The sequence below is a fragment of the Mus caroli genome, unplaced genomic scaffold, assembly GCF_978045245.1.
Source record: "Mus caroli unplaced genomic scaffold, Mus_caroli_1 scaffold_6, whole genome shotgun sequence".
Taxonomy (NCBI): domain Eukaryota; kingdom Metazoa; phylum Chordata; class Mammalia; order Rodentia; family Muridae; genus Mus; species Mus caroli.
In genome coordinates this window covers 25,062,861-25,090,180 of record NW_028227261.1, presented here as the reverse complement: position 1 = coordinate 25,090,180, position 27,320 = coordinate 25,062,861, and the positions used below count along the sequence as shown (strand labels likewise).

Genomic DNA, 27,320 nt, shown 5'->3' with positions numbered 1-27,320 from the left:
ACTCACTCTGTAGACCAGGCTGGCCTCGAACCCAGAAATCCGCCTGCTTCTGCCTCCCAAGTGCTGGGATTCCACCATGCCCGGCTTGGATTCTGCTTTTGAGGCTCAAGGAAACAAGAGTGGCTATTAAGAAAGACTAGAGCCTTAGAGTACCGGCCGCAGCTGTGATCCCTCACGGTAGCACTGTTGTGAAACCAAATCAGAAAAGTCTTTTATTTAAAAGTACTAAGGGATTGCACACCACGTGCATTCCCAGTTCAGACCATGAGCAGGGACTACATGGAGAGCACAGAATCTCCAGGGCCCATCTTCCCGCCGGCTCACTTCACTGTGGTGATCAAGTTCATGGTGGTTTGAGATGTTTGTATTAAAGCGAATAACACACCAAAGACATGTACCACAAACAAGTTTTGTGGCTAAAACGTGAAACTTGGAAGAAATGTGCTTCTTCGCGCCCTCTCTGGTGAATCCAAGTGTCCCATCCCACTTTACTCTCCGCAGACGCGGGAGACTGATGGCAAAAGTTCGTCTCTCCATCGGGTAACGTTGCCCAATTTTGCCGGGAGAAAGATGAACCAAGTCAGTGCATGGGCTGGCAGTGCCTACAGTCAAAGCACCTCCAATACGTGCAGGCTTGGCAGCAGAGTCAGTATGAGCAGGAAACCAGGGACCAGCTTGGCACCAAGACCATGCAAGCAGGTAGCGTAAGTGTTGAAAGCCACGTGTTGTATAGCACAAACGTGCTCGATGCGGCAGCTGTCCTCACAGGTCAAATGGTTGTAGCTGACCGAGTTATAGACGTAATAACGTTGCAGGATGTGGGGCTCACTGGCAATGCGGGTCAGCGCCGTGTGCATGGAGCTGATGCTGGCATCCGGCACCTGGTAGGCCTCCGTCAGGCGGTACTCCTGCTCCCACCGTGGGGTTCCTTGTACATTCGCCTGCCTCAGGTTCAAGAAGTAAGTCACCATGTCCTGGATTAGAGGCGCAGGGTACGTCAGCAACGAGCAGTTGATTCGTTCTGCCCACAACCCAACCTCTCCCCAGGCTCTCTAAATCGATCAAAGAGCCGCTGTTTGTTACCCTGCGCTTGGTTCCAATGAGGTGACTGCATCTGAACCCCCATTTTCCTGGTGAAGACATGGAGGCCTTAAAGAGGTCATTAGGGTTTGAATCTGAAGTGCCCCGCCCCCGCCGCCCCCTTCATTTCGAATGTTTGTTTCCCAAGGCAGCACTATTTTGGTCAGCTGTAGCATTTTTAGGTAGTGGATTCCAGCTGGCAAAAGGAAACCTTTGAGGCTGGTTCTGGATCCTGCCCAATGGCGAGATGAGGGGCCCCTGATACATTGCCACAGTGCTTGGCCACCATTAACTGCCAGGCCTTCACATGTTGGTATAGCAATCACGGCATTACAAAAGTGATGTTTCCTTCTGGGGTCTGCGAGCTTTCAGGGGCAGGGCGGGATTAGGACGCAGAATGTTCACCTCACAACGCGTCCCGTTCTGCCAAACTGGCAGGCACCACACGCTCTTCACAGAAGCTCTAATGCTCAGGAAATCTTCACAGAGTGAAGAGGAATAAAAATGGTGGCGGTGGAAGTGGGAGGGGGGAGGGGACGGCAGCGGGGTGGGGGTGGGGGGGGGTTGCCTGGCTGGCGGATGTTATGAAATTGTAGCTGATAAAGGTTTCCCGCTCAAACAAGACTCAGCAGTGCCTTCAGACAGACCGGTAATGGAGCTGGGTGAATGGGTGGGACCTGCATGTGCCAGGTACATGGCATTGTTGCACTAAGTCCCCTCAGTCCTGTGACTTCCAGGGTACAGAGAAAGCAGTGAATCCAGAGTGTAGACAATAGGCTAGACTCTTACAAATCCTCAGGCCTGGGGCCAACAAGGTGGATCCCCAGAATCCACACAGTGGAAGGCAGGACAGATAGAAGGCAAGAACTAACCTTGTCAAGTCACACACACACACACACACACACACACACACACACCAGTTCGTTTGTTCTTTCTTTCTTTCTTTCTTTCTTTCTTTCTTTCTTTCTTTTTTTCTTCTTCCCATTCCTCAGATGGGAGCAGAAGAGATGGCTTTGTGTTTAAGAGTACTTTTTAAAAGATTTATTTTATGTAGAGAGAGTATGCTGTATATTGCATGGATGTATCACCTGTCAATTAGAAGACCCATGGCCTATAGGAAAGGGTAGAATAGAAGGTGGGACATCCGGGAGGCAGAAAGAATTCTGGGATAAAGACAAGCGAGAAAGGTTTGACCAAGGAAAATCACATGGTACCTGAGCACAGGTAACCAGCCATGTGGCAGAATGTTGATTAAAATAAATGGGTTAATTTAAATTATATCTAGTCAGAGAAGAGCCTAGCTCTACAGGCAAGGCATTTGTAAATATATCTTGAGTCTGAGTTTCTGGGAGCAAGGGGTTGGGAGGAAGAACCAGGACCTAAGTACAATTTAATTTTTAATTTTGTGAGGCAGCGTATATGCACAGGTGTGCAGGTACCCACAGAGGCCAGAGCAAGGTGTCAGAGTCTCTGGAACTGGCCCTACAGGCAGTTGTGAGCCGCCTGGTGTGGGTGCTAGGGACGGAACTTGAGTGATCTACAAGAGCAGTGTATACTGTTAACCACTGAGCCACCCCACCCAAGGGCACTTCTACACAACTCTGAGGAACCTAGTTTATATCCTAGCTCGCTCCCCCCACCCCCAACCTCATCCCCCAGACCAAGCAGGGCACTGTGGCTCATAGCTCCAATCCCAGCACATTGGGCAAAACACCAATGCACATTAAATAAATAACCATTAAAATTTTTTAAAAGATAGGGCTGGGGAGATGGCTCAGCGGTTAAGAACACTGACTGCAGCCGGGCGTGGTGACGCACGCCTTTAATCCCAGCACTTGGGAGGCAGAGGCAGGCAGATTTCTGAGTTCGAGGCCAGCCTGGTCTACAAAGTGAGTGCCAGGACAGCCAGGGCTACACAGAGAAACCCTGTCTCGAAAAAACCAAAAAAAAAAAAAGAACACTGACTGCTCTTCCAGAGGTCCTGAGTTCAATTCCCAGCAACCACATGGTGGCCTACAACCATCTGTAATGGGATTTGATGCCATCTTCTGGTGTGCCTGAAGATAGCTAATATATATAGATATAGAAAGGTTGTACCAGCTGGGCGGTGGTGGCGCACGCCTTTAATCCCAGCACTTGGGAGGCAGAGAGAGGCAGGCGGATTTCTGAGTTCGAGGCCAGCCTGGTCTACAGAGTGAGTTCCAGGACAGCCAGGGCTACACAGAGAAACCCTGTCTCGAAAAACAAAAAACAAAAAACAAAGAAAGGTTGCACCAAGCATCTGCCAACACACGCTGGCTCCTCCGCCTCTGAACCACCTTCAGGCTCAGATGCTTCTCGGCAGCCTGGCCCAGCCACCACCCTCTCCAGCAGGTGTCCTTACTCCAGACCTTGGTCACAGCAGTCTGCTCTTTGCCCAGCAGACAAAGTGATTTGTGAAACTGTGAATCAGAACGGTTTGCACTTCTGTCCCCTGCTCTTCAGATCCAGACCTTGACCTGGCTGGGTGCCTTCCACCCTCCGCTCCTGCCCTCTGGGGTCACCTGGTCTCCCTGCTCTTCCACAGAAACACTAAGCCACTTCCCACCCCCCCCACTCCGGGGGCATCTGACCTGCTCTTCCCTCTACCTTCCCTTCAAACCCAGCTGTGTTCTCAGTTTACACAGAACTCAAATGCCTCCTTACTTAGGACATTTCCCTCCTCCCATCTACTTAACACATCTCACACACACACTCCAAAAACAGCTGCACTTTCCTTCCCCACCCCTTCCTCCCTTCTTCCCCCTCTCCTTCCCTGTTCTTTCTTCAGTGTTGGAAATCACCCCTCCACCATGCTAAGCAATCACTTTGCTGCTGAGCTGCAGCCTCGACTCCCCACCCCACACCCCTTCTGAGACAGGGTCTCCTGGCTAAGCTCCTGTCTGGTCTTGAACTCACTCTGTGGCCCAGGCTGGTTTTAAATTTTAGTCCTGTACCTCAGCCTCCCAAGTGCCTGGTATTACCGTCCCATGCCAGCAGGCTCAGCTTCCACCCTGCCTTTCCTGTCTCCCATGTGAAATTTTGTGTAGTTATTTACTGCCTTCCTCCTATAGGGATTTTGACGAGGAGAGTGATTACTCTGTTGTTTGGTTCTGCATCTCCTAAGCTTTGAACAGAGCCTGGTGTGTATGTGGCCTGTGCTTAGTACTTTCTGTTGAAAGAATGAAGTAGTACCTCTTTCGCCATTTCTACAATCCCAGCCCATCCTAGGAAGTGAAGAAGTCTTCACGGGGTCAGGCTCTGAGTGCTAGTTGATGAATGGAGGTGCGGCAATGGGCCTGAACTCAGACTGAGAGAAGTCTTCCATACCAGCCTCAGGAGAGACAATTTTATCTCGAGGGCACTCGGGAGATCTTTAAGGTTTGTGAGTCACAGAGAGGCAAAATGAAGTCAATGTTTTAGGAAGATGGATGTGGCAGCAGGGAGACCAGGCAGTCGTAGTAACCCAGGACAAGAAGAACGGGCTTTGGGGTTAGAATAGATCTGATTTGGTGGCAGGTGACTCCAAGGTTCTAACCAAGATTCCCTTCCATGGTGGTTTGAATATGGTTAGCCCATGGGAAGTAGCACTATTGGGAGGTGTGGCCTTGTGGGAATAGGTGTGGCCTTGTTGGAGGAAGGTCACTGTGTGGTGGGTCACTGTGTAGGAGGGTTTTGAGGTCTCCTAGTGCTCAAGTTCCGCCCAATGTGGAAGAGAGTCTCCTGCCCCTTCTGATCAAGATGTAGAATTCTCAGCTCTTTCTCCAGCACCGTGTCTGTCTGGGCTCTGCCATGCCTCCCACCATGATGATAAATGGACTAAACTTCTGAACCCGTAAGCCAGCCCCAATTAAATGTTGTCCTTTATAAGAGTTGCCTTGAACAGGGGTGTCTCTTCACAGCAATGAAACCCTAACTAAGACATCCTCCAAGGCTCAGTGGTCAGTAGCAACTGGGTTAGCTGAAGGTTAGGAAAGGTGGTGATGGACTTAAGATTCCCCCAACCCAGCAGACCCAAACTCCTAACCTTCAAGTCGAGTGTGGCTCGATCATACTCGAAAATGCGTATCCCTGGATTGTTGGCCCCATCGACCACTCCAGGTAATGTGGTCTTCCACGGTGTGACCCCAGGTGTGAGAAACATGACGTTTATGGGGGCACCTTTAGGGGAAAAAGACAGCAGGCTGAAAAGGGGGTAAGGAAAGAAGAGGCTGGCAGGTGGCCAGTTCCCTCAGGATGGAGCACCTGTGTTGTCATAGAACATTCGGAAGCTGTCGGTATGGTGGTGTCCAAAGAGCTGCCCCGCTATGACCCGATGGTGCTTCTGGATCACCTTCAGATACTCCTCATTGAAGCTCTCTCGGAACCAGGCCTTGTTCTGTGTCTTCTCAAAGAACCCCGGGGGCACATGGCCAATAACGTACACCTGCAAGAATGAGGTTCTGCAATCAGAGATGCCCTCTCCAGCCCCCATTTCCACCTTCCAAAACCTGCCCATGTCCTCCCTCTGAACATAGCCCCAGAGCACATCTTCCCCAAACTCTTCCTGATCCTTCAAAGAGAGCTCCTTGATTCCCAGAGCTGGGGCTGATCCTGCATGGCTGTGTGAGAGAACGCTATGTGGTCCTGTGCATTTCCACTGCAAAATGTATAACAGGGGCAGAAATGAGAGCATGTGCTTAGCCAGGGGCAACTGGCTCACACCTTCAATCCCAACACTTGGAAGGCATAGGCAGGCAGATCTTTGGGAGTTCAAGGCCAGCCTGGTCAACATGAGTGTGTGTGTGTGTGTGTGTGTGAATGTATGTTTAATGTATGAATGCTATATCTGCATGTACACCTGTGTGCCAAAAAAGAGCATCAAATCCCATTACAGATGGTTGTGAGCCACCATGTGGTTGCTGGGAATTGAACTCAGGACCTCTGGAAGAGCAGCCAATGCTCTTAATGCTTAGCCATCCCTCCAGCCTGAGAGCTTATATTAAAAATAAAGGGCATGAATGAGCTTTGGCCTCTAACTTCAGCTTGGACACCAGCTGCATGCCATCTCTCTGAGCTTCAAGTTTTTCGTTTGGAAGAGTCTCCACTTGGTGGAGCTTGCTACCAAATTAAAAGAGGGGGAGCCGCCCAAAGCACTATGTGCCTGCTGTTGGCATGGTGAGCGCTCACCAGCACCAGCCACAAAACTCTCCTGGGTTTGCTGGGCAATGCATGGGCTCACACAGGAGCCACTGTGCCAGTCCTTAAGTAGCTGCTGGCTTAGCAGACAAGACGGACACACCTAACATCCATGTACCTCCTTGGGTACACAGTGTGCACTACTGCTGTGCCTGTGGTGATGACAGAAAGACATCGGAACTTAGAACAAGTCTCACTGAGGTTCTAGGCTTTTTCTTACTGTGGGATGAGACCATCACAGCCTCTTGAGGCCCTAAGACATGCAGTGTGCTTCAGGGCCTCAACTCACAGGGTGGCTATGGTCAGAAGTGTCTCCTGGGGCTAGGCTGCTGCTGGACCCTCGGGGGTGTGAATGTCCCCAGTGGGTTGTAAGTCTGTGCCTGGTGGAAGATTTCTATCAGGAAGTCTCTGGGTGCACAGGAAGAAGCAAGAGCACTTACCATCTCCCCATCCCGAGATGCATTGCTCAGGACATCTCCCAGCCACTGGAACTGCTGGCCAGGGTCAGCCATGCCGGCTGTCTGCTCGTTGTTGCTGTAGTACAGATTGGTGTTGAGGACCACAACTCGCCCCGCCCTGCTGGGACCCGGCAACTTCTCAGAATAGAAGGCACCTAGGAGGTCACAGTTGGGGACAGTGGGGGTTCCTCAGCCATCCTGCACCTCACATTCTGATCTCTTTCCCTGGCACCCTCCCTTCCCATAGGAGAGGCATCTGGGGATAAGAGCAAAGGTTCTGGAGCCGAGTTCTAATCCTGACTCTACCATTCATATAGCTGTGCAACTTGGGAAAGTTGCTACACCTCTCTGCTCAGTATTCCTCATCTGGATAATGGACTAACAATGATGTGTGGTCTCTATCCACTGCTGATTCTCTTCAATCCAGCTCTCTGCCCACGGAGCTGACCTATTTAGACTAAATCAATGTACGGGCTCCTGTGCTCATTGGGCTACGGTCTGACCAATGAGGAGTCCCAGCAACAGGAGACCAGGGAAGAAAGAAGTAGTCAGGGAAATGTTGGCCTGGGTATGTCTCTACACGAGTCATTCTCAACTGAGCAACGTGGCCATCAAGAGACATCTGTCAACGTTCAGAGGCACATCTGGTGGTCACACTAAAGATGCTGCTGGCATCTAGCAGACAGAGGTCAGAGACACTGCTAAACACCCTATTTGTTGTGAGAATTCTGGAATTTTGGTTTCTTTTAAAAATAAAAATAGCTTCCTTTCCGGTTTCCTCGGCAGCCGCAGCCATGAGCAGCAAAGTCTCACAGGACACCCTGTACGAGGCGGTGCGGGAAGTCCTGCACCGGAACCAGCGCAAGCGCCGCAAGTTTCTGGAGACGGTGGAGCTGCAGATCAGCCTGAAGAACTATGACCCTCAGAAGGACAAACGTTTCTCGGGCACCGTCTGGCTCAAGTCCACCCCACGCCCCAAGTTCTCAGTGTGCGTCCTAGGGGACCAGCAGCACTGTGATGAAGCCAAGGCCGTGGATATCCCCCACATGGACATCGAGGCGCTCAAGAAGCTTAACAAAACAAGAAGTTGGTCAAGAAGCTGGCCAAGAAGTACGATGCCTTTTTGGCCTCCGAGTCTCTGATTAAGCAGATCCCTCCCACGTATCCTGGGCCCAGGCCTAAACAAGGCTGGCAAGTTCCCCTCCCTGCTGACACACAATGAAAACATGGTGGCCAAAGTGGATGAGGTGAAATCTACAATCAAGTTCCAGATGAAGAAGGTGCTGTGTCTGGCCGTCGCTGTCGGCCACATGAAGATGACCGATGACGAGCTAGTCTACAACATTCATCTGGCTGTCAATTTCTTGGTGTCCTTGCTTAAGAAAAACTGGCAAAACGTGCGGGCTCTGTACATCAAGAGCACCATGGGCAAGCCCCAGCGTCTGTATTAGGATGCTCCAATAAACCTCAGTGCTGCCACTCAAAAAAAAAAAAAATAGCTGGGTAGTGGTGGTGCATGCCTGTAATCCCAGCACTTGGGAGGCAGAGGCAGGAGGATTTCTGAGTTCCAGGACAGCCAGGGCTACACAAAGAAACCCGGTCTCGAAAAACCAAAAAAGAAAGAAAGGGGTGGGAGGAGGAAGGAAAGAAAGAAAGAAGAGAGAGGAAGAAGGAAGAAATTGTAAGAATACACCTTCATCTTAATTCCAGGTACATGGATGTGGGGCTGCTTTGGGCCGTCCATAGCAGCTATGACTTGGCTCATGCGCTAACAGAAGCATGGTTTTGCCAGCTGCAGATAATTTCTGCCATGGTGTGATGTTTGGAATGCTGGGAACTTTTCAGAGGGTACATAAATTCCAGGGCCCCAAGAGTCAGTGATGGTGGCTGGTGGTCATTTAGGGAGGTCTGTTGCGGTTTGCTGGTAGCCATGATCAAAGATGAAACAAAAGGAAAGAAATTAGATTCAGGGGGTTTCTTAATTCCTCTCTCCCCTCTCTTCTTCTTTCTCTCCTATCTAGTGTTAGAGGGTAGAACCGGAAGATAAAGGGTGGGAAAAAGAACTCACAAGGTAGCAAAGACTGGCAACACCTGCTTTTTTTTTTTTTTTTTTGGTTTTTCGAGACAGGGTTTCTCTGTATAGCTCTGGCTGTCCTGGAACTCACTTTGTAGACCAGGCTGGCCTCGAACTCAGAAATCTGCCTGCCTCTGCCTCCTGAGTGCTGGGATTAAAGGCGTGGCCACCACGCCCGGCAACACCTGCTTTTGTAGGAACAGAATAGCTCTGCAAGAGATGGAGTCCACCAGCCAGACTACAAGGTCAGGAGTCGCCCAGGTTTGATCCCAGAATTGTCCTACGGTTGCTAGGAGCATCCAGTCCAGTTAAGTACAAGGACTCTGGAAGCCATCCTGGATTCTGTTCTCAAAGTGGTTGCCAAACTGTGTGACCTGTCTCATTCTCTTCTGTAAATCGGGGATAAATTCTGTACCTATTCCAGGGCTTGCTGTGAAGATGCAATGAGATCATACCCTGCCTGACATACAGGACGTGTCCAGCGGGTAACAAGCGCCATTGATACCTCTTTTGAAGAGAGCGTAGGATTCGTTACTAAGCCAGGGTCTCCACAGCTCTGCCACCTGGTTATAGATGTGGTTGCTCTGTGCTGGGAACTGGTTCTTCGGGTGGAAGTCATGATTTCCCAGAGCAGCAAAGACTTTAGTGGCTGCAAGGAAAAGGAGAAGAAACATTAAGGAAATGTGCAAAAGCCCCCAGCCGTCTTCAGCAGGCACTGGGCCTCCATGCCAGAGGGGAAGAGAGAGCTCAGATGAGGAGAAAAGCAAAGACAGGCAGAAAACCGCATCAGATAACATCTGACTGAGCATCACGGAGGATGGGGAGGGAAGAGTCATGAGCTGCCTGGTCCCATTTCCCAACCCTGTCCTAGCAGGGAAAACCCTGACCATCCTCGAGAGGCCTTAGGATTTCCCCTCATTCAGGTGAGTCAGCAAATATTCCACTGCATACCTGCCCTAGGAGTGAGGCTCTCAGACCCGGAAGTGGGGCAATGCGATGGAAACTGATAATTAGGTAAGTGAGGCCTGTGTGCTGTGTGTGGGAGGGGTAACGGAGATGGGGAGAGGAGGGTGGGAGAATCCCTCCATCAGATGGCCTATGGATGAGACTAAGAGGTGTAGGGGAGCCCAGAAGACATCCTCCCTAGAGACAGACTCATGCTTGCTTTTTATGTCTTGAGTTGTGGTGGGTTATGTTTATTTGGGAGTTTTTCTCTGAGACATGTACAGTCTCACTGTGAAGCCCTGGCTGACCTTGAACTCAGCATCCTCTGCCTCCTCCTACTGAGCCCTGGAATTATAGACCTGCTACAGCACCTCCGACTCACTGCCGCTTTCATTTAGGCTCTGGGTCTGGCATGCAGTAAGGGCCTAATAAATATTTAACAATGAACAACAACAGGAATTCTCAGAAAAAGCTAAGCTCAGTGCTACACACCTTGGATCCCAGCACTTGGGAGGCAGAGGCAGGCAGATCTCTGTGCGGGGGAGGCCAGCCTGGTCTCCAGAGTGCAAGTTCTAAGTCAGTCAGGGCTACACAGAGAAAGTCTGCCTCAAAAAACCAAGAAGAAGGAGGAGGAGGAGGAGGAGGAAGAAGAAGAGGAGGAGGAAGAGGAGGAGGAAGAAGAGGAGGAGGAAGAAGAAAAAGAAGATATTATTAAATATTGTTGTTATTTAATGATTAATATAGTTATGAAATAATTGTATTATTATTATCATAGCTACACAAGAGGCTGAAGTGAGAGGTAATAGTGTCTGCTTCACCTAGCAAGAATCCTTAGATTCAGCTCTAAGACCTCAGAATGAGGAGGAGGACCCATCTGAGAGAAAACACGAACCCCTGGCCACCCAAGTGCTGACAGGGAAGGGGAGCGTCCTTTACCGTGTCCACCACTGCCACTGCGGGCCAGGTTCCACAGAAACAAAGGCTGTGTGAAGGAAGGCTCGACCTTTTCTGTTCAATAAGAATACTGTTAGCTCGGTAAGAATCTGTTTGTTGACTGACTGAACGACGGAATAAACTAGCTTGTCTCTGAATAGACTAACTTATCTCATCCTCAGGACCAAGCCATGGGGCAGGCGTCTCCATCTCCCTATTTGCACAGGCCGGAAACACTTGCTGAATGGGATCGCCTAGCTGAGGGCAGAGGAAAATTTGAGGTCTGTTTGGCTGCTGCCCTCCTGGTCTCACCTTGCCCACCTATGTTCGATACACTAGAGAGGCAAGGCCAATATGCCAGGTGAAGGTAGGAAACATGGGTGCATCAAAACTGGAGAAGCAAAACTCCCCAGGGCAGCCACTCCTTCTCCAACCCAGGGCCTGTGTGTGCACGGCAGGCAGGCAGCCCTCTATCGCTGAGCCACACTGCTCATTTTGAATGAATTCTTTGACCTCTCTGTACTACAGTTTCCATCTGCAGAATGAGAACCATCCTGCCAGGCCTGTGCTTTAACTCTCTCTTGTATCTTCCACTAATGATCTCATTTTATTTATTTTTATTTATTTATTTATTTATTTATTTATTTATTTATTTATTTATTTATATATTGTTTTGTTTTTCGAGACAGGGTTTCTCTGTGTAGCCCTGGCTGTCCTGGCACTCACTTTGTAGACCAGGCTGGCCTCGAACTCAGAAATCCGCCTGCCTCTGCCTCCCGAGCGCTGGGATTAAAGGCGTGCGCCACCACGCCCGGCGTGATCTCATTTTAACATCTTTCCAAATGAGCTGTGTCTTCCCACCAAGGCTGTAAGTGGGTACCACGTCATTCTTTAATGGGAGCACTTTTTCCCAGGGCCACATCATAGTCAGCGGCACCTTCAACATTAGCAGTTTTAATAGATGTCACATAGACTTTATAAAATCTGTAATGTCCACACATGTGTCAAATCATGGCCAGTAACGTGTTCTCTGATTGTGTGTGTGTGTGTGTGTGTTTATGTGTTGTGTGTGTCTGCATAGGTGTGCATGGGTACACTTGCCCATGTGGATGGAGGCCTAAGGTGGACAGTGGATGCCTTCTCCAGACACTTCTCTACCTTACCTTATTTTTTTGGCTTTTCTCACTGTCATCTTGGCTAGGCTGACTAGCCAGCAAGCCCTCAAAATCTATCTCTGTCCCCCAGTGCTGGTTTTACTGATGTTGCTGCTGACCCTAACTTTAATGCCATTGTAGGGGATCTGAACAGACTCGGGTCTTCATGCCTGTGTGACAAGGTAACCCCTCGCCATCTACCAGGTCTCAGGAAACTGCTTCCCTATCCATGATAATTTCATATTTACTCTAGAAGTGCTGTGTGGACCAGAGGAAAGAGGCTTGGGGTTGGATATGCGTCTGAATTCATCACTAGAAAGGGACTCCTGAGCCACCATTCCCTAACTGCATTGTGGGTAATAATGCCTATAGATGGAGGATTGGATCCTAAGTAGCGGCCTTTGCTGGAAGACGAACAAGCCCTATCTTTGTGGAACATGCCGGGCTGAGACAGATAAGGGAGACAGATCCAGGCGTCTTTGAGGATGTTGCTTGCTGTCAAGGGAGGAAACCATGGGAACAAGAGCTCAGATGGGAGCACAGAGCCCCCATGCTTCCACATGACCTTGACCAGCTGACTTGATGCCAAGACTCACATTCCTCATTAGGAAAACTAGAATAGCTCCTGTCTGTGGGTTGTCATGACAATGGATGCGCTAAAGTCTGCCAAATCCTTAGAGCAGTTCCTGATCCCGAGCACTCAATAGATACATAGCTGTTGATTATTTTCAGTATCATGATTCTGTACGTGGGTCCTGGGGGCCCATGACTATGACCTTTAGAAGGAACAGAGGGAGATGGGGTGGATATTAGATAGGCTGCTATTTCAGGTTCCCAGTTGGCAGCCTGTGGGCCTGCCTGATTCAACCCTCAGGACCTTCTGATTTGCATGGCCTGTTTAAAACCATCTTCAAGGACTGATAGCTGGAGCACACAGAGCCTCTTTTCCCTGTCATGTCCCTTAGGGTGGCTCACACGCTCCCATTCCCTGCCCATTCTGCCTTGCTTAAAACACTTAGGAAGCACTGAACAATACCATTTTGACGGGCAAGCTGCATCTCCCAGATGCCTGGCAGCCAGAGGACAGCAGACACCAGCGCTAGTGTCAGGGCAGGACACAAGGCCCTGTGTCAGCCTGGGGGAGGATTGCCCAGGGACATCTGTGTGTAACTGTACACACCGTGAGATGTAAGACTGGCCTTAGAGAAGAGTGTAAGACACAGAAATATCAGGCACCTCTTTAGTGGCCCCCTGTGTTTCCACGGGCCAGTGAACTGGGGCGACTGTGTAAAAGGTAAGAAACAGTTGCTGTCAAGCATTTGAAACCTGGAGGCGGCCATTGTTGTCAATGAAGGTCCATATTCCAGCTCTCCTATCGCTGCTGTACCCCCTGTGCCAGGCCCCCCAGGGAATCAGGGAACACTGGCAATCAGACAGTGAGTCCTACCTGGAAAGACTTCCTTAATGAGGTTGGTCACGCGTTCCACAATTGCCAGCACAGCTGCCTCTCCTAGACTCTCATTGGGGACGTGCGGTGTGTCGTCCCTGTAAAACATCAGTGAGGCAGTTGGGTCGGGACAGGTGCAGGAGAAAGAAAGGACAGTACATTCGAAGAAAGCTGTAGCCATGAGCCCTGCACATTCCCATGACCAGGAGAGACAATCTACAGGGCAGCCAGGCAGGACAGAATTACAACCCACATTCTGCCATTTCATTGCCAGCTATGAAGCCCTGGGTAGGTTGGTAGCCCATCTGAGCTGCTATTGGCTCATCTGTAAAATGGATAATAACGGGTACCTAACCATAGAGTCATATACTAAATAAAAATAAAACATCTGATTTCTACACAGCTCTCTGGGAGATGTCTTTATAACAAAAGAGCTATAAAGAACCCAGAAGTCATCTTCCAGAGGCATTCATTCAGCACTGCAAGCTCCTAGAGGCTTTTAGGAAATTGTTGCACCTGGGGAGGGATCACAGGCTTCCCAGTGTCTCTCCCAGAGTCTGCATTTCACAGTGTTACCCAGTTTTTAAGGGCCCTTCCTCAGAGGTATCAGAGCCCTTCCCCCAAGCAAGACCCCTCGAAGGAGTCTATTGACTTCTGGGCCCAAGCAACTGAGAACTGGCTGGGCAGTGGTGGGCAATGTTGGCACATGACTTTAGTCCCAGCACTCTGGAGGGAGGCAAAGGCAGGCAGATCTCTAAGTTCAAGGCCAGCCTGGTCTACAAAGAGAGTTTTAGGGAAGCCAGGACTACCCTGTCTGGAAACAGAGCCCCACCCCAGCACCTGCCTGCCACCAAAACAAAGAAACTGAGGACTGACCAGGTCCTCCTGACACATTGCCATATTCCTTAAGGGGGTTAGCCTTTCCACTCCTCCTGCATGGAGCCCATGGCATGGTCACTCCCATCTCATAATGAGGGACAGTCAAGAACGTCATGGGTTCATCCCAGCTCCTAGAATCATCCACTGAGACTGGCAGAGGGAGCACCTGGAACTGTCCTTGAACCTGGTCCTCACACCTGGGTCACCACATCCTGTAGGAAGTCCTTTCCTATGCTGCTATGTGGATCAGGTTCCTTGTGCAATTCGCACACCCCCACAGGTGGCTCTCTGCTGGCTGGAAAGGTATAGTCCCTGAGCTCACCTGGATCCTCTGGAAGTCTGAAGGCCCTCTGAGGGCCAGTCCCTGTCTCTATCATCTCAGTTCCCCAGTGTCTACCCCAGGGCTGAGCAAGTGCCAGGCTGATTGGCCAAGTTCTCTACATCCTGCATATTCACCTGAGATGAAGATGAAAGGAGACAGAGGAGAGGAGGGGCCCGGCTCACAGGTGAAATCCGACTGCTCTTACCCTGTCCAGAGAATGAAGTCAGGCTTTGGTTCAATCTCCTTCATGGCATACAAGGACGAGTTGATAAGGGCCCAAGGAGAATCGCAGAGGTAGTCCCCCCAGGGGCCAGCGTTTAGCACAGGCTGGGAGCCGGCTGATGGACACACCTGGAGGGGGTCTTTGGATACGGTGTAGTTGGGGTCCAGATGCAGGTCAGAGATGTGCCAGAACCTCCCTGGTGGGAAAGAGAACCTCCCTCAATACTGGATGAGGAAGCGGCCCTGAGATAAACGCAGGCTCCTCTGGACACCAGGTTTCCAGCTCTGTCCAGCCAGTGACTTCTTGTTGAGGTTCTTACCATTGCCCATCCCTGTACCCACAGAAGCTGCATAAGAGACGGGGTCACGTGACCCTCGAAGTGCTGAGCCAGGTGCTGGTTTGCAAATTAAGGTGAGAAAAATGTATAGATTTGAACACTCAGACTCTGGATCCACCAAGGAGCTGGATGGCCTTGGGGAAGCTCAGTCACTCAGAGAGCCTATCGCTAGGTCCAGACCCTGCATACCTCTGTGAAATATGAGCAAATAAATAAATAAATAAATATCGGACCTGGGAGAGAAGGCTTACACACAAGTGAGTTGGGAGACCTTGAACCCCTGGGGAGAATGTGTAGGAATGAGAGGGGAGCACAGCAGAGGATGGTGGACTATCTGGTGGGACGGTGCTCCTCACACGGGTGTGCTCACCACGACAGGACGTCAGCATGCGCTGTGGGAGGCAAGTTTGTTGCAGTGGTTGACAGGATTTTGCTCCAAACCAAGGGAATCTAAAGTAACACAGAGAAAGGAAATAGAAGCCGGCAAGGTGGAGCCTGGAGCTGCATAACCAGTCTCTCTTTGTCTCTGTCAGTCTGTCTGTCTCTCTTTCTCTCTGAGACAGAACTGGCTTTGAACCCAAGATCCTCCTGCGTCAGTCTCCCAAGTGCTAGGCCTACTGGTGCACACCAGCGCACCCAGCTCTCCACGACTGCAGACCGCGTATTGAAAGTAGGTGCAGGCTGGTGAGATGGCTCAGTGGGTAAGAGCACCCGACTGCTCTTCCGAAGGTCCAGAGTTCTAATCCCAGCAACCACATGGTGGCTCACAACCATCCGTAACAAGATTCTGGCGCCCTCTTCTGGAGTGTCTGAAGACAGCTACAGTGTACTTACATATAATAAATAAATAAATCTTTAAAAAAAAAAAAACAAATAAGTAAAAAAAAAAAAAAAAAAGAAAGAAAGTAGGTGCAGCCTCCGCCCTCGATCCCATGTTCTGGGCTGGTGTTGGGAGAAGCCGGGGAATTACCTCACCAGCCACCGCCTCTGTAACTTCCTCCTCCACTTCCTCAAACTGAATGAACAGCCTGCTTCCTTCCCCAGGACATGAATGTGAAACCAAAACAGGCCCTGGCTCCTGTCAGTCCTAAACTTCTCTTCACAGGTGCTCTTACGAGCTTGGGAAAAGAAAAAGACCTTGCCTGCCTTTCCTGACTATGCCTGATTTGTGGAAAGGACCTAAAACTTGCTTACACTAAGGTATGAATGTCTGATTAAGCAAATCGTTACCCCTCCCGTGTGCCCTGCCCACAGCCCTGGGAAGTCTGGATTACTAGGTCCACTTTCCTGATAAGGAAGCAAAGTTCAGAGGTCACCAGGCCTGAGATCATGTGGCCAGTGGGTCCGGTCCTATGGCTCAGACTCTCTAAGGAGATGTGATTGCTGTCTGGTGAGCCCAGTACCCTACTGTCTTAGATGGGTGTCTCAGTTGACAGTGTGAGCCTACATTTTGAACTTTTTATGAAATTTTTATTTATAATAGGGGGGATTTAACCTTTCCATACAGATTTCAACCCCTAATATATTTGAAATAATTCCTACAGGAGCAAACCCCTAAGCCAGGGTAAAGGGGTTAAGTACCTCATTCTATTCAGCAAGTGGATGGGTTAGTGTACCTTCCCAGTGCCCTGGCATCTGCTAGCTCGGGCCTCTGGCCATGCATTAGGCCAAGCTGGCCAGTCTAATGCAACCAGCCTAATACTACCAACTTCTGTCTGGTGTCCTCGGAGGACCAGGGCAGAGGTATTGCCCTGCCTCAAGGATGATCTTTTTCAGTTAACCACAAGCACCAACCACTTGGTCTCTCTGATGTCAGCCACAGTGAACATTTCTTCATTCCAGAAAGTCCTGGCTAGTGGTGAGGCCATACCAGTTGTCAGTAACTAGTCAAAATGAAACTACATCCAGAGGCCCCAACACCTCTGAGTGGGGTGTGTGTGTGGTATGTTGGGTGTGGTGTGTGTGTATGAGTGGGGTGTGTGTGTGGTATGTTGGGTGTGGTGTGTGTGTGTGTGTGTTGCTGTAAATCAAACTCAGGGCGTCCTGCATGCTCTACTACTGAACATACGCCTAGCCCTCCCCCCATTGCCTTGTTTTGAGAAAAATCATATTACGGTGCTCAGACAGATGGCACGAGTTCTCCTTCCCCCATTCGGCCTTCCAAGTAGCCGGTACAAAAGGTGTGTGCCACCACTAAGCAGTTGAAATAAAGACTCCTTTTTTTTTTTTTTTTTGAGGGGGTTAGAGGGTAGGTGGAGTTTTAAGACAGGGCTTTCCTATGGAGCTCTGGCTGTCCTGGAACTCACTCTGTAGCCCAGGGTGGCCTTGAACTCAGAGATCTGCCTGCCTCTGCCTCCAGAATGCCAGAATTAAAGGTGTGCGCTACGACCGTGTCCCTGAAACAAGGATTTTTGTTGTTGTTGTTTTTGTTTGTTTGGTTGGTCTTTTGGTTTTTCGAGACAGAGTTTTTCTGTGTAGCCTTGGCTATCCTGGAACTCACTCTGTAGACCAGGCTGGCCTTGAACTCAGAAATCTGCCTGCCTCTGCCTCCCAAGTGCTGGGATTAAAGGCATGCGCCAACAGTGCCCGGCTTGAAGTAAGGATTCTTATGCTGATTTGAGAGATAAGGGAACAAGAGTTCAAAGTCAACCTCTCTGACTCTGAGATGGCAAATGGTTCTATTGTTATTCTTTAATCCCAGGAAACTGGCTGTTAAGATGTATTAACCAAGGGGCTGGAGTGAATACTCATTGGTTAAGAGCTGTTCTTCCAGAGGTCCTGAGTTCAATTCCCAGCAACCACAGGGTGGCTCACAATCATCTGTAATGGGATCTGATGACCTCTTCTGGAGTGTCTGAAGACAGCTACAGTGTACTCACAAATAAAATACATCTTTAAAAAAATGTGTTAATCATCACCCCAGCTTTGTCAGGAAAAGAGACCGGAGGATGTCTGGGACTTGTGAAAAAACCCACAAGTCCCATCTTGAAGGAGAGACCCTGCCTCAAAAGAATAGACAGAAAAAAAAAAAAAAAAAAAGAAGCTGAGCAATGGTGGCACAAGACTTTAATCCCAGCACTCGGGAGGCAGAGGCAGGCGGATGTCTGAGTTCGAGGCCAGCCTGGTCTACAAAGTGAGTGCCAGGACAGCCAGGGCTACACAGAGAAACCCTGTCTCAAAAAAAAAAAAAAAAAAATAGACAGAGAATGACAGACGTCAGACATCTGATGCTTGCCTTGGGCATCCACACACTTGCACTTACAGAGGCACACATGTAATTAATTAAATCTTAAAAAAAATAAGAGCAAGAGCTGGAGAGATGGCTCAGTGGTTAAGAGCACCGATTGCTATTCCAAAGGTCCTGAGTTCAATTCCCAGCAACCACATGGTGGCTCACAACCATCCATAATGAGATCTGACTCCCTCTTCTGGTGCATCTGAAAATAGCTACAGTGTACTTACATATAATAATAAATAAATCTTTAAAACTGGGCATGGTGGCGCACACCTTTAATCCCAGCACTTGGGAGGCAGAGGCAGGTGGATTTCTGAGTTCGAGGCCAGTCTGGTCTACAAAGTGAGTTCCAGGACAGCCAGGGCTATACAGAGAAACCCTGTCTCAAAAAAAACAAAATAAATAATAAGAGCAGAGGCCTCAGGCCAAGGATCTTGTTTGAATTCAGATGCTTTTTAACAGACTTACACTGTTTGAATAGGGAACGAACTATTAAAAAGGAAAGCAGCTATCCTATACAGTGGCAAACATCTGTAATCCTAGCACCCAAGAGACTAAGGAAGACCACACACAACTAACTGTAGGTCAGCCTGATCGACATACTGATTTCCAGGCTAGCCAGGCGACATTCCAAAGTCCTGTCTCAAACAAACCAACCAAAACTAAACCACGCGTGGCTCCTGTTCGCGAGTCATTATTGCTCATGGATATTGTTAGCTAATTATTATGGATAGAAGTAAGCCTGGTTCAGTGAGAAGCTGAGGGTAGGTGCAGGAAGTAGGTATTCTAGGTTTACTGCTTGCTTGCTGCATGGATGAGGGCAGCTTTACTCTGGTTTATCTCTGCGAAGCATCTTGTGGGTAGATGAAGATGGATGGCACCAGGGGAGGTGGGAGAAGCACGCAGCAAGCGGGGAAGAGTCGGGTACCTTGCATTCAGTCTTTGAGGGGGGTCTGAAAGTCTCCCTCTCACTGCAGAAAAGGACACATCCTGCCTCCCCAGTGTGTCTCCTTGGGACTGTTCCCTGCAGGTAATGAAGCCTATTTGAAAGAAAAACTGATTTTTGTCTTTTCTGGTTGGGCCTCCAGACCCAATAGACCATCTCATGTTCGCTTTGAAAATTTAGACCAGTAAGATGACAGAGCAGGTGAGGCACTTGCCACCAAGCCTGAAGACCTGGAGACAATCTCCAGGACCCACATGGTAGAAGGAAAGAACTAGTTCCCCAAGATGGTCCTCTGGCACCCACAGACATGCAGTGGCACATATGTGTGCACACGCATATAAATAAGAAATAAATATCATTTTTAAAAGAAACAAGGAATTAATCTTTAAAAAACAGAAAGAGTTGGGAAGTGATGGCGCACGCCTTTAGTCTCTGCACTCAGGAGGCAGAGGCAGGCAGATCTCTGTGAGTTCGAGGCCAGCCTGGTCTGCAGAGTGAAGTCCAGTACAGTCAGGGCTATACTGAGAAACCCTGTCTTGGAAACAGACAGACAGAGAAAAAGAAAAAGAAAGAAAGTTTGGCTCAGTTCATCTCAGCTCCTGGCCCTCCTCCTGTCAACCCACAGTGCTCTAGGATCCTTTAGCCATTACTGATCATAGACCCAGAGCCCAGGGCATAGTAAAATATCTATGACCTAAAAATGAAAATGGAAACTACTCTATCAAAATTAAAATTTCGGGCTGGTGAGATGGCTCAGCGGGTAAGAGTACTGACTGCTCTTCCAAAGGTCCTGAGTTCAATTCCCAGCAACCACATGGTTGAGATCTGACACCCTCTTCTGGTGTGTCTGAAGACAGCTACAGTGAACTTATAAATAATAATAAATAAATCTTTTAAAAAATTAAAATTTCACTCCAAAAACAATATTTAAAAATTCATTGAGGCCATAAATGTTATGGGATAGGTTTGTTTATTGTTTGGTTGGTTTTTCGAGACAGGGTTTCTCTGTATAGCCCTGGCTGTCCTGGAACTCACTTTGTAGACCAGGCTGGCCTTGAACTCAGAAATCAGCCTGCCTCTGCTTCCCATGTGCTGGGATTAAAGGCGTGCACCACCACCGCCTGGCTGTTTATTTTTGAGACAGAGTCTTACTATGTAGCCCTGGCTGTCCTGGAACTCTGTAAACCAAGCTGGCCTCAAACTCAGAGATCCACCTGCCTCTGCTTCCTGAGTGCTGGGACTAAAGACTGTGCCACCACACTCAGCTATCCTCACCATCTTTTTTTGTTTGTTTTGTTTGGTTTGGTTTTTTGTTTTGTTTTGTTTTTCAAGACAGGGTTTCTCTGTGTAGCTCTGGCTGTCCTGGAACTCACTTTGTAGACCAGGCTGGCCTCGAACTCAGAAATCTGCCTGCCTCTGCCTCCCGAGTGCTGGGATTAAAGGCGTGCGCCACCATGCCCGGCTAATCCCTTAATTCTTTATCAAATTATTTTAATTATATTCTTGTTTATTTTGTATGTCTGTGTGTGTGTGTGTGTGTGTGTGTGTGTGTGTGTGTGTGTGTGTGCCTGCCACAGTGCATGGGTGGCAGTCAAAGAACAACTTTCAAGAATCTCCTTCCATCATGTGGGTGGATCCCAGGATTGAACTCTGGTCCTCAGGATCGGAGACAAAGACCTTTTTACCCAGGGTCATTTCATCTGCCCCTTATTTACATGGAGAGGCCACAGGACAATTTTCTGATAGTGGATATCCCCTTTCACCGTGTGGGGCCCAGACTCGGTTCAGGTTGACAATAAGGGACTTTACCCTCAGCCATCTTGCTGGCTCTCCTTAAGCTTTTCTGGCACTTCCCGGTGCACAAGCACGGCCTCCCTTAACACATTTCTAACATGTTAGTTGCCTTTATTCTGCCCTGTGTATGTGTGTGTGTGTGTGTGTGTTTGCATGACTTCATCAGTACCACATGCATGCAGGAACCTGTCAAGACCAAAAGACAGGGTTGGCTCCCCTAGAACTGGAATTACCACTGGTTATGAGATGCAGCGTGGGTACCGGGAACAGGACCTGGGTCTTCTGCACGAGCCACAAGTGCTCTTAACCATTGGGCCACCTCTCCAGCCCCTTAACAATCACATTTAACCTCCCCCTCTACTCTCACCTCACTTTTAGATCATGAGAGGGGCTCGTGGTCCCATAGGTTTCCAAAGAAAAAGGTCGGTCACACTAGTGACTCCGGCCTCAGCTTTCCTGAGGCAGGGCGTTGTTTTTTGAAAGGAGATTAATGATGCTTGGAATCAGGAAACCACACACCTTTGTTTCTGAAGCCAGGCTCATCCACACAGGCAGTGGTGATGTGAACTAGGAACTTCCTAGCTGAGCCTTGGTTTCCTCTCTGGGAAAGCAAGCATAAGGAAGCCTAGAGGAAAGGATACAGATAAAAGTGCTGAGAAAGTCGGCCATCACTGGAAAGAGAGGCCCATTGGACTTGCAAACTTTATATGCCCCAATACAGGGGAATGCCAGGGCCAAAAGAATGGGAATGGGTGGGTAGGGAAGTGGGGGGGGGTATGGGGGACTTTTGGGATAGCATTGGAAATGTAATTGAGGAAAATACGTAATAAATAAATATTAAAAATTAAAAAAAAAAGTGCTGAGAAGCCTGGAGTAGAGTGGTACTCTGTAAACCAAGCTGGCCTCAAACTCAGAGATCCACCTGCCTCTGCTTCCTGAGTGCTGGGACTAAAGACTGTGCCACCACACTCAGCTATCCTCACCATCTTTTTTTGTTTGTTTTGTTTGGTTTGGTTTTTTGTTTTGTTTTGTTTTTCAAGACAGGGTTTCTCTGTGTAGCTCTGGCTGTCCTGGAACTCACTTTGTAGACCAGGCTGGCCTCGAACTCAGAAATCCGCCTGCCTCTGCTTGGTAGGAGTGGAGGCTAAGACATCAGCCTCAGGACCATTTCCAGACCCACACTGTTTCTGAAAGTGGGCCTTCCCCTCCCTTCCCCTCCACTCTCTTCCCTCTTAGGACTGTTTCCCACAGAGTAAATGATAACATTGCACAAGGTTCCTCTGCAAGTCTAGGTCCTCTGACTCCAAGATCTGTCCGTCACCATGGTAACCCACACCACAAAGTGCCCTCGCTCTGGCTTCAGTCCTTTGCTGTTGACATTCAGCAATGATCTAAAGGACATGATGGGTGCCTAGCACGTAGACAGACACCTACTGCCAACCCTGAACACCTGCATTCGATCCTAGGGTTGTACATGGTAGACAGAGAGAACTGAGTTTTGTAAGTTGCCTTTTGCACCCTGACACAAGCTCAAGTGTGTCACACACACCCCAAATAAATAAATGTAATACATTTTTAAGTACCTCAGTTGTAATCCCTTCTCTATAAACTAAGACTTGAGGTAAACAGGGCAGTGCTGGCGCACGCTTTTAATCCCAGCACTCAGGAGAGAGATGTCAGTGGATTTCTGTGAATTTGGAGCCAACCTGGTCTACAGAATGAGTTCCAGGATAGCCAGGGCTACACAGAGAAACCCTGTCTCGAAAAACCAAACCAAACACATGAAATAGTTGAGGTTCCTCTGCTAACACTAACATTTCCTGCTCCTATGCTAACGACATAACCACCCCAAAACAGCTCCCCAGTTAGGTGTACCCATCCTGTCACCCAGGTGAGGAAGCTGCTGCCATGCCCCACCAATCCCTCTCCCTCAGCCCTGATGCAGCCTTCCGGACATTCCCAATGTTGCTGACCCACACTGGTGGACTTGTTCTTCTCTGTGTCACATGATACAGGGGAATAGGTGATGTGTTACACGGGGTGCATGGGGGGACAAGGAGCTGCATGATGGGACAGCACCCCAACTCTTGGGTAAGGATGGTAGGCCACACAGCTGCGCACAACGTGGAGATGGCTGCTGTCTGATCGGGAACTCGGCTGTCCCCTGTGCACCAGGAAGACCCTGAAGATAATTGCAGGTGCTACTATGGGATCTTGGTTTTTTGTTTTTTCTTTTCTTGTTATTTTTAATCAAGTGTATGTGAGAGTGTTTGTTCACTTGTGAGTGTAAATGCTTGTGGGGGCCAGAGGTGTGGGATCCTCTGGGGCTGGAGTTAACAGGCAATTGTGAGCCTCTCAACATGGGTGCTGGGAATGGAACTATAGACTGTGGTCCTCTGCAAGGGCAAACACATGCTCTTAACCGCTGAGCCATTGAGCTCCTCCTGGAATTCTTTTTTTTTTGTTTGTTTTTGAGATTTATTTATTTATTATATGTGAGTACACTGTAACTGTCTTCAGACACACCAGAAGAGGGCACCAGACCCCACTACCGATGGTTGTGAGCCACCATGTGGTTGCTGGGAATTGAACTCAGGACCTGTGGAAGAGCAGTCAGTGCTCTTAACCACTAAGCCATCTCTCCAGCCCTGGAATTCCTTTTTTGTTTTTTAAAGATTTATTTATTATATCTAAGTACACTGTAGCTGACTTCAGATGCACCAGAAGAGGGCATCAGATCCCATTACAGATGGTTGTGAGGCACCATGTGGTTGCTGGGATTTGAACTCAGGACCTTCAGAAGAGCAGTCAGTGCTCTTAACTACTGAGCCATCTCTCCGGCCCTGGAATTCTCTTTTAAATCTACTTTCTGTTTTAAAGTTATACATGTGTGTATTCCAGCAAATGTGAAGAAAATAGAAAAGATAGTCTTAAAAAATTTTTAAAAATCCAGTCCACAGTTCCAGGGAAAGCACAGAAGGGCATTCGGCTTACAGCAAATAAGCAACGTTCGCCCTGACTGTGGGGTGGCAGACAGGCGTTGTGTCCCTCAAGCTTCCTGTGAAATGAATATGGTGGTAACAGCACCCAGCTTCCTGGGAATATCCAGATGTGGTGTGTGCCAGTGGTGCTGGCTACTAAGGAAGTTCTCAGAGGCTCACTTGAGCTCAGAGGTTCAAGGTAAACCTGGGCAACACTGGGAGCTTCCTGAGTTTCAATAAACTGTACAGCCAGATGGCCCAGCAGTGAAGGAACTGCCACCAAGCCTGGTGACCTGAGTTTCATTCCTGGGACCCATGAGTCACGAGGTGGAAGAACTATCTCCTCCAAGCAAGTTCTCCTCTGATCTCCACACAGTGTGAGTGTGTGTAGGCATGATATAAATATATGTGTGTGTGTGTGTGTATATGTATAAATAGTGTATATATATATATATTGTATATATATATATATATATATATATGATCAAGACTTTTATTTTTTTTTATTTATTATATGTAAGGACACTGTAGCTGTCTTCAGACACTCCAGAAGAGGGCGCCAGAACTCGTTACAGATGGTTGTGAGCCACCATGTGGTTGCTGGGATTTGAACTCTGGACCTTCAGAAGAGCAGTCGGGTGCTCTTACCCACTGAGCCATCTCACCAGCCCTCAAATAAGTTTTAAAGAGACAGTTTTCCAAGAACCTAATGCCAAGTCTAGGGTCACTGAAAGTGCTCAACAACTGTTAAGTGCCCCTAGCCTTCCTTATTGGGCTACTCCTGCAAAGTACCAGATTATACACAGAGCACAGCTGGACAGCCTGCTTCAGGCCAGACTCAGCAGCTGTGAAACCCTGGGCTAGTTACTCTCTCAAGGTCAGTTTTTCTGGGTAAAACGGACATTAAAAATACTTCACAAGCTAAGCTGTTGTGACGATATTATGTAAAATATCATGTGTTCAGGGGTTGGAGAGAGAGCTCAGTGGTTAAGTGCACTGGCTGTTTTCACAGAGGACCCAAGTTCAATTCCCCAGCACCAACAACTGTCTTTAACTCCAGACCCAGAATCTGACGGCCTCTTCTGGCCTCCATGGGGCAGCAGGCACACATGTGCATACATGCAGGCAAAATACTCACACAGGTAAAAACAATAAACTTTCTTAGGCAGTGGCTTACAGATCTTCTGGACTACATCTACCTCCTGTTTCTGAGTTGTAATTCAAAAAGCAAGTGTAACTTTTGACTGGTGTGATACCCCACGTCTTCAATCCCAACACTTGAGAGACAGAAGCTGGTGGATCTTTGAGTACAAAGCCAGAGTGATCTACATTGAAAGTTCTAGGCTAGCCAGGGCTACTCAGTTAGACCATTATCTCATGGGGGGAAAAAAAAAAAGCCTTCAAGGTCACCTTGGAATACTATGCCTGTAAAAATCAAAAGCAACACCTGGATTATTGTGATTATTGTGTCATCCCAGCTGAGGAAATGTTTCTTCCTTGAAGTCCTGATTTTTTTTTTTTTTTCTGGTTTCTTTTTGTCTTCCTGGTTCCTACACTCACCCAGGGTACAGAGATGGGCTTTTAACTAATGCTTTTGTTTTTATGTTTGTTTGTTTGTTTGAGGTTTGATGTTGTTTTCTTTTACATTTATCTATTGGGTGGACAGACACCACAGAACACAATTTGCAGAAATAAGATTTTCTCCTTTCACTCCTTCCACCATATGGGTTTGGAGAACTGGACCTCCGTTTGCCAGTCTCGCTGGCAATGTTTTGTGTTTCTTTTCTGGAGTCCCAGAGATGGATTTGAACATCCACTGTACCTCAGAGCCTTCAATCAGAGTGTCCTGATTGAGTTCGCGAATCTTCCCGACCACCGGCTTCCTCTCAGTGTCTAGCTTTCATGTACTAGCTCCTTAGCCAACTCTGTCCCCCTGGCAAAGTCTGTGTCATGCCCCTGGCACTTAAAATCCCCTGGGCACAAGGAGCCTTTTTGGTTTGGTTTTGCTTTTGGAACAATGTTTCATGCATCCTAGGCTGCCCTTGAACTCTGTCTCCCAACTGAGCTACACCACACAAACAGCCTTGATGGCTGTCTCTGCGCTCAACCTCTAATCTACTTTCCTTTTAAAGCCACGATCTGTGAACGTCTCCCGGCAGCACAGACCCCAGCCGCAGTTCCTAGTACGAAACAAAGATCAAGCAGGTTTCCCCGCAGCCCTACCTAGTTGAGCCCCTGCGACTCCCCAGGGGGCCAGGAATATCAGCCACCCGAGCAGCGTCATCCTCGGGATCCCCCCACGGCGGGCGGCCGAAGCTCCTCCAAAGTCCGTCTGCGCCGCAGGTTCCCACCTTGTGGCCAGCCACGTGTCTGGGCAGAACTCGTTTGGCTGCTTCCAGTGTTCCAAGTTATCCTTGGCGGATGGCTGCTCTTGCTTTTCCCTCCCTTGCCCAGCAGGGCGTGCGCTTGATTGGAGGAGGGACGCACCAGTGAGCGCTGGAATAGCTTGTAGGTCTCTGTGGAAACCGCATCTGTGTTGCAAGGTGCTGTGTTGGAGTGCCCCGACTTTTCGAAAGAAATTCAGAAGTACTTAGTAGCCAAATGGTAGGATCTTCGAGGTATGCTTTAAAGTTTTCTAGTCGAATTGAAGGCATTTTGGTTCAGTCAGCCTCCAGAAAATGCACGAAGCACCATCGACTCATTGTCTCCTTGCAGAACTGCAACACGGATGGATGAATGAATTAGCTGCCTGTGGCAACCAAAGAGCCTTAAAAGCTAGCCTTAAAATCAGATGTGCAAGCCCTCACTCAAGGATAGCCCTAGCACTCTTGAGGGGGAGGCAGGAGGATTAGGAGTTCAAGGCCATCCTAGGCTACTTTGATGACTTTGGGGCCAGTCTGGGCTACCTGAAACGATATTACAAACAACAAACAGAGTTCTTCGCTGATCATGCCAGGAGATGAGGACTACTAGAAACTGGGCAAAAGGGAGATAAGATGGTGTTGTCCCCCTGAACGTGCCTTGAGAGCCTGAGGGCTGAATCACTCCTTAGCAAGTTACCTAACCTGAGAAGACAGAAAGAGCTGTGACTCAAGTCTGAGGAAGGCGATGAGAGGTTTCTGGGAGGAGATGACATAAACTTACTCCCTTTGTTTTGATTTTTTTTTTTCCCCTTGCAGTTAGGGATGGTTTGGGCTTTGTCTTTTTGTGGTTTATTTATTTATTTATTTGTTTGTTCTTTTTGTTTTGTTGCTCCTGTTGTTGTCCGTGCAGGGATGAAACCCATATCTTCATTCAAGCAAGGCAAACTGTCTAG

The 27,320-nt window shown here is 48.7% G+C and overlaps 1 protein-coding gene and 1 pseudogene across 1 annotated transcript; one reads left to right on the top strand and one right to left on the bottom strand.

Annotated features, from left to right (window-relative positions):
- Window positions 1–192: 192 nt before the first annotated feature.
- Smpdl3b (sphingomyelin phosphodiesterase acid like 3B) lies at window positions 193–26,417 on the bottom strand. The gene is made up of 8 exons (XM_021160895.2): window positions 26,228–26,417; window positions 14,694–14,907; window positions 13,288–13,385; window positions 9,314–9,457; window positions 6,717–6,889; window positions 5,344–5,524; window positions 5,126–5,259; window positions 193–974 (listed from the first exon to the last, which is right to left on the bottom strand). The coding sequence occupies exons 1-8, from the start codon at window positions 26,286–26,288 to the stop codon at window positions 609–611; spliced, it is 1,371 nt and encodes a 456-aa protein (XP_021016554.1). The 5' UTR covers window positions 26,289–26,417; the 3' UTR covers window positions 193–608.
- LOC115030858 (large ribosomal subunit protein uL1 pseudogene) lies at window positions 7,526–8,222 on the top strand (annotated as a pseudogene).
- Window positions 26,418–27,320: the final 903 nt, after the last annotated feature.

Bases quoted from the DNA above. Each gene is read 5' to 3' on its own strand.
- Smpdl3b (XM_021160895.2), bottom strand. From the start codon at position 26,288: ATGACGCTGCTCGGGTGGCTGATATTCCTGGCCCCCTGGGGAGTCGCA. The intron at 13,386-14,693 runs GTAAGAGCAGTC...GATGTTTTACAG, and splicing joins GACTTCATTCTCTGGACAGG to GGACGACACACCGCACGTCC. The intron at 5,525-6,716 runs GTAAGTGCTCTT...TCATTCTTGCAG, and splicing joins CATCTCGGGATGGGGAGATG to GTGTACGTTATTGGCCATGT.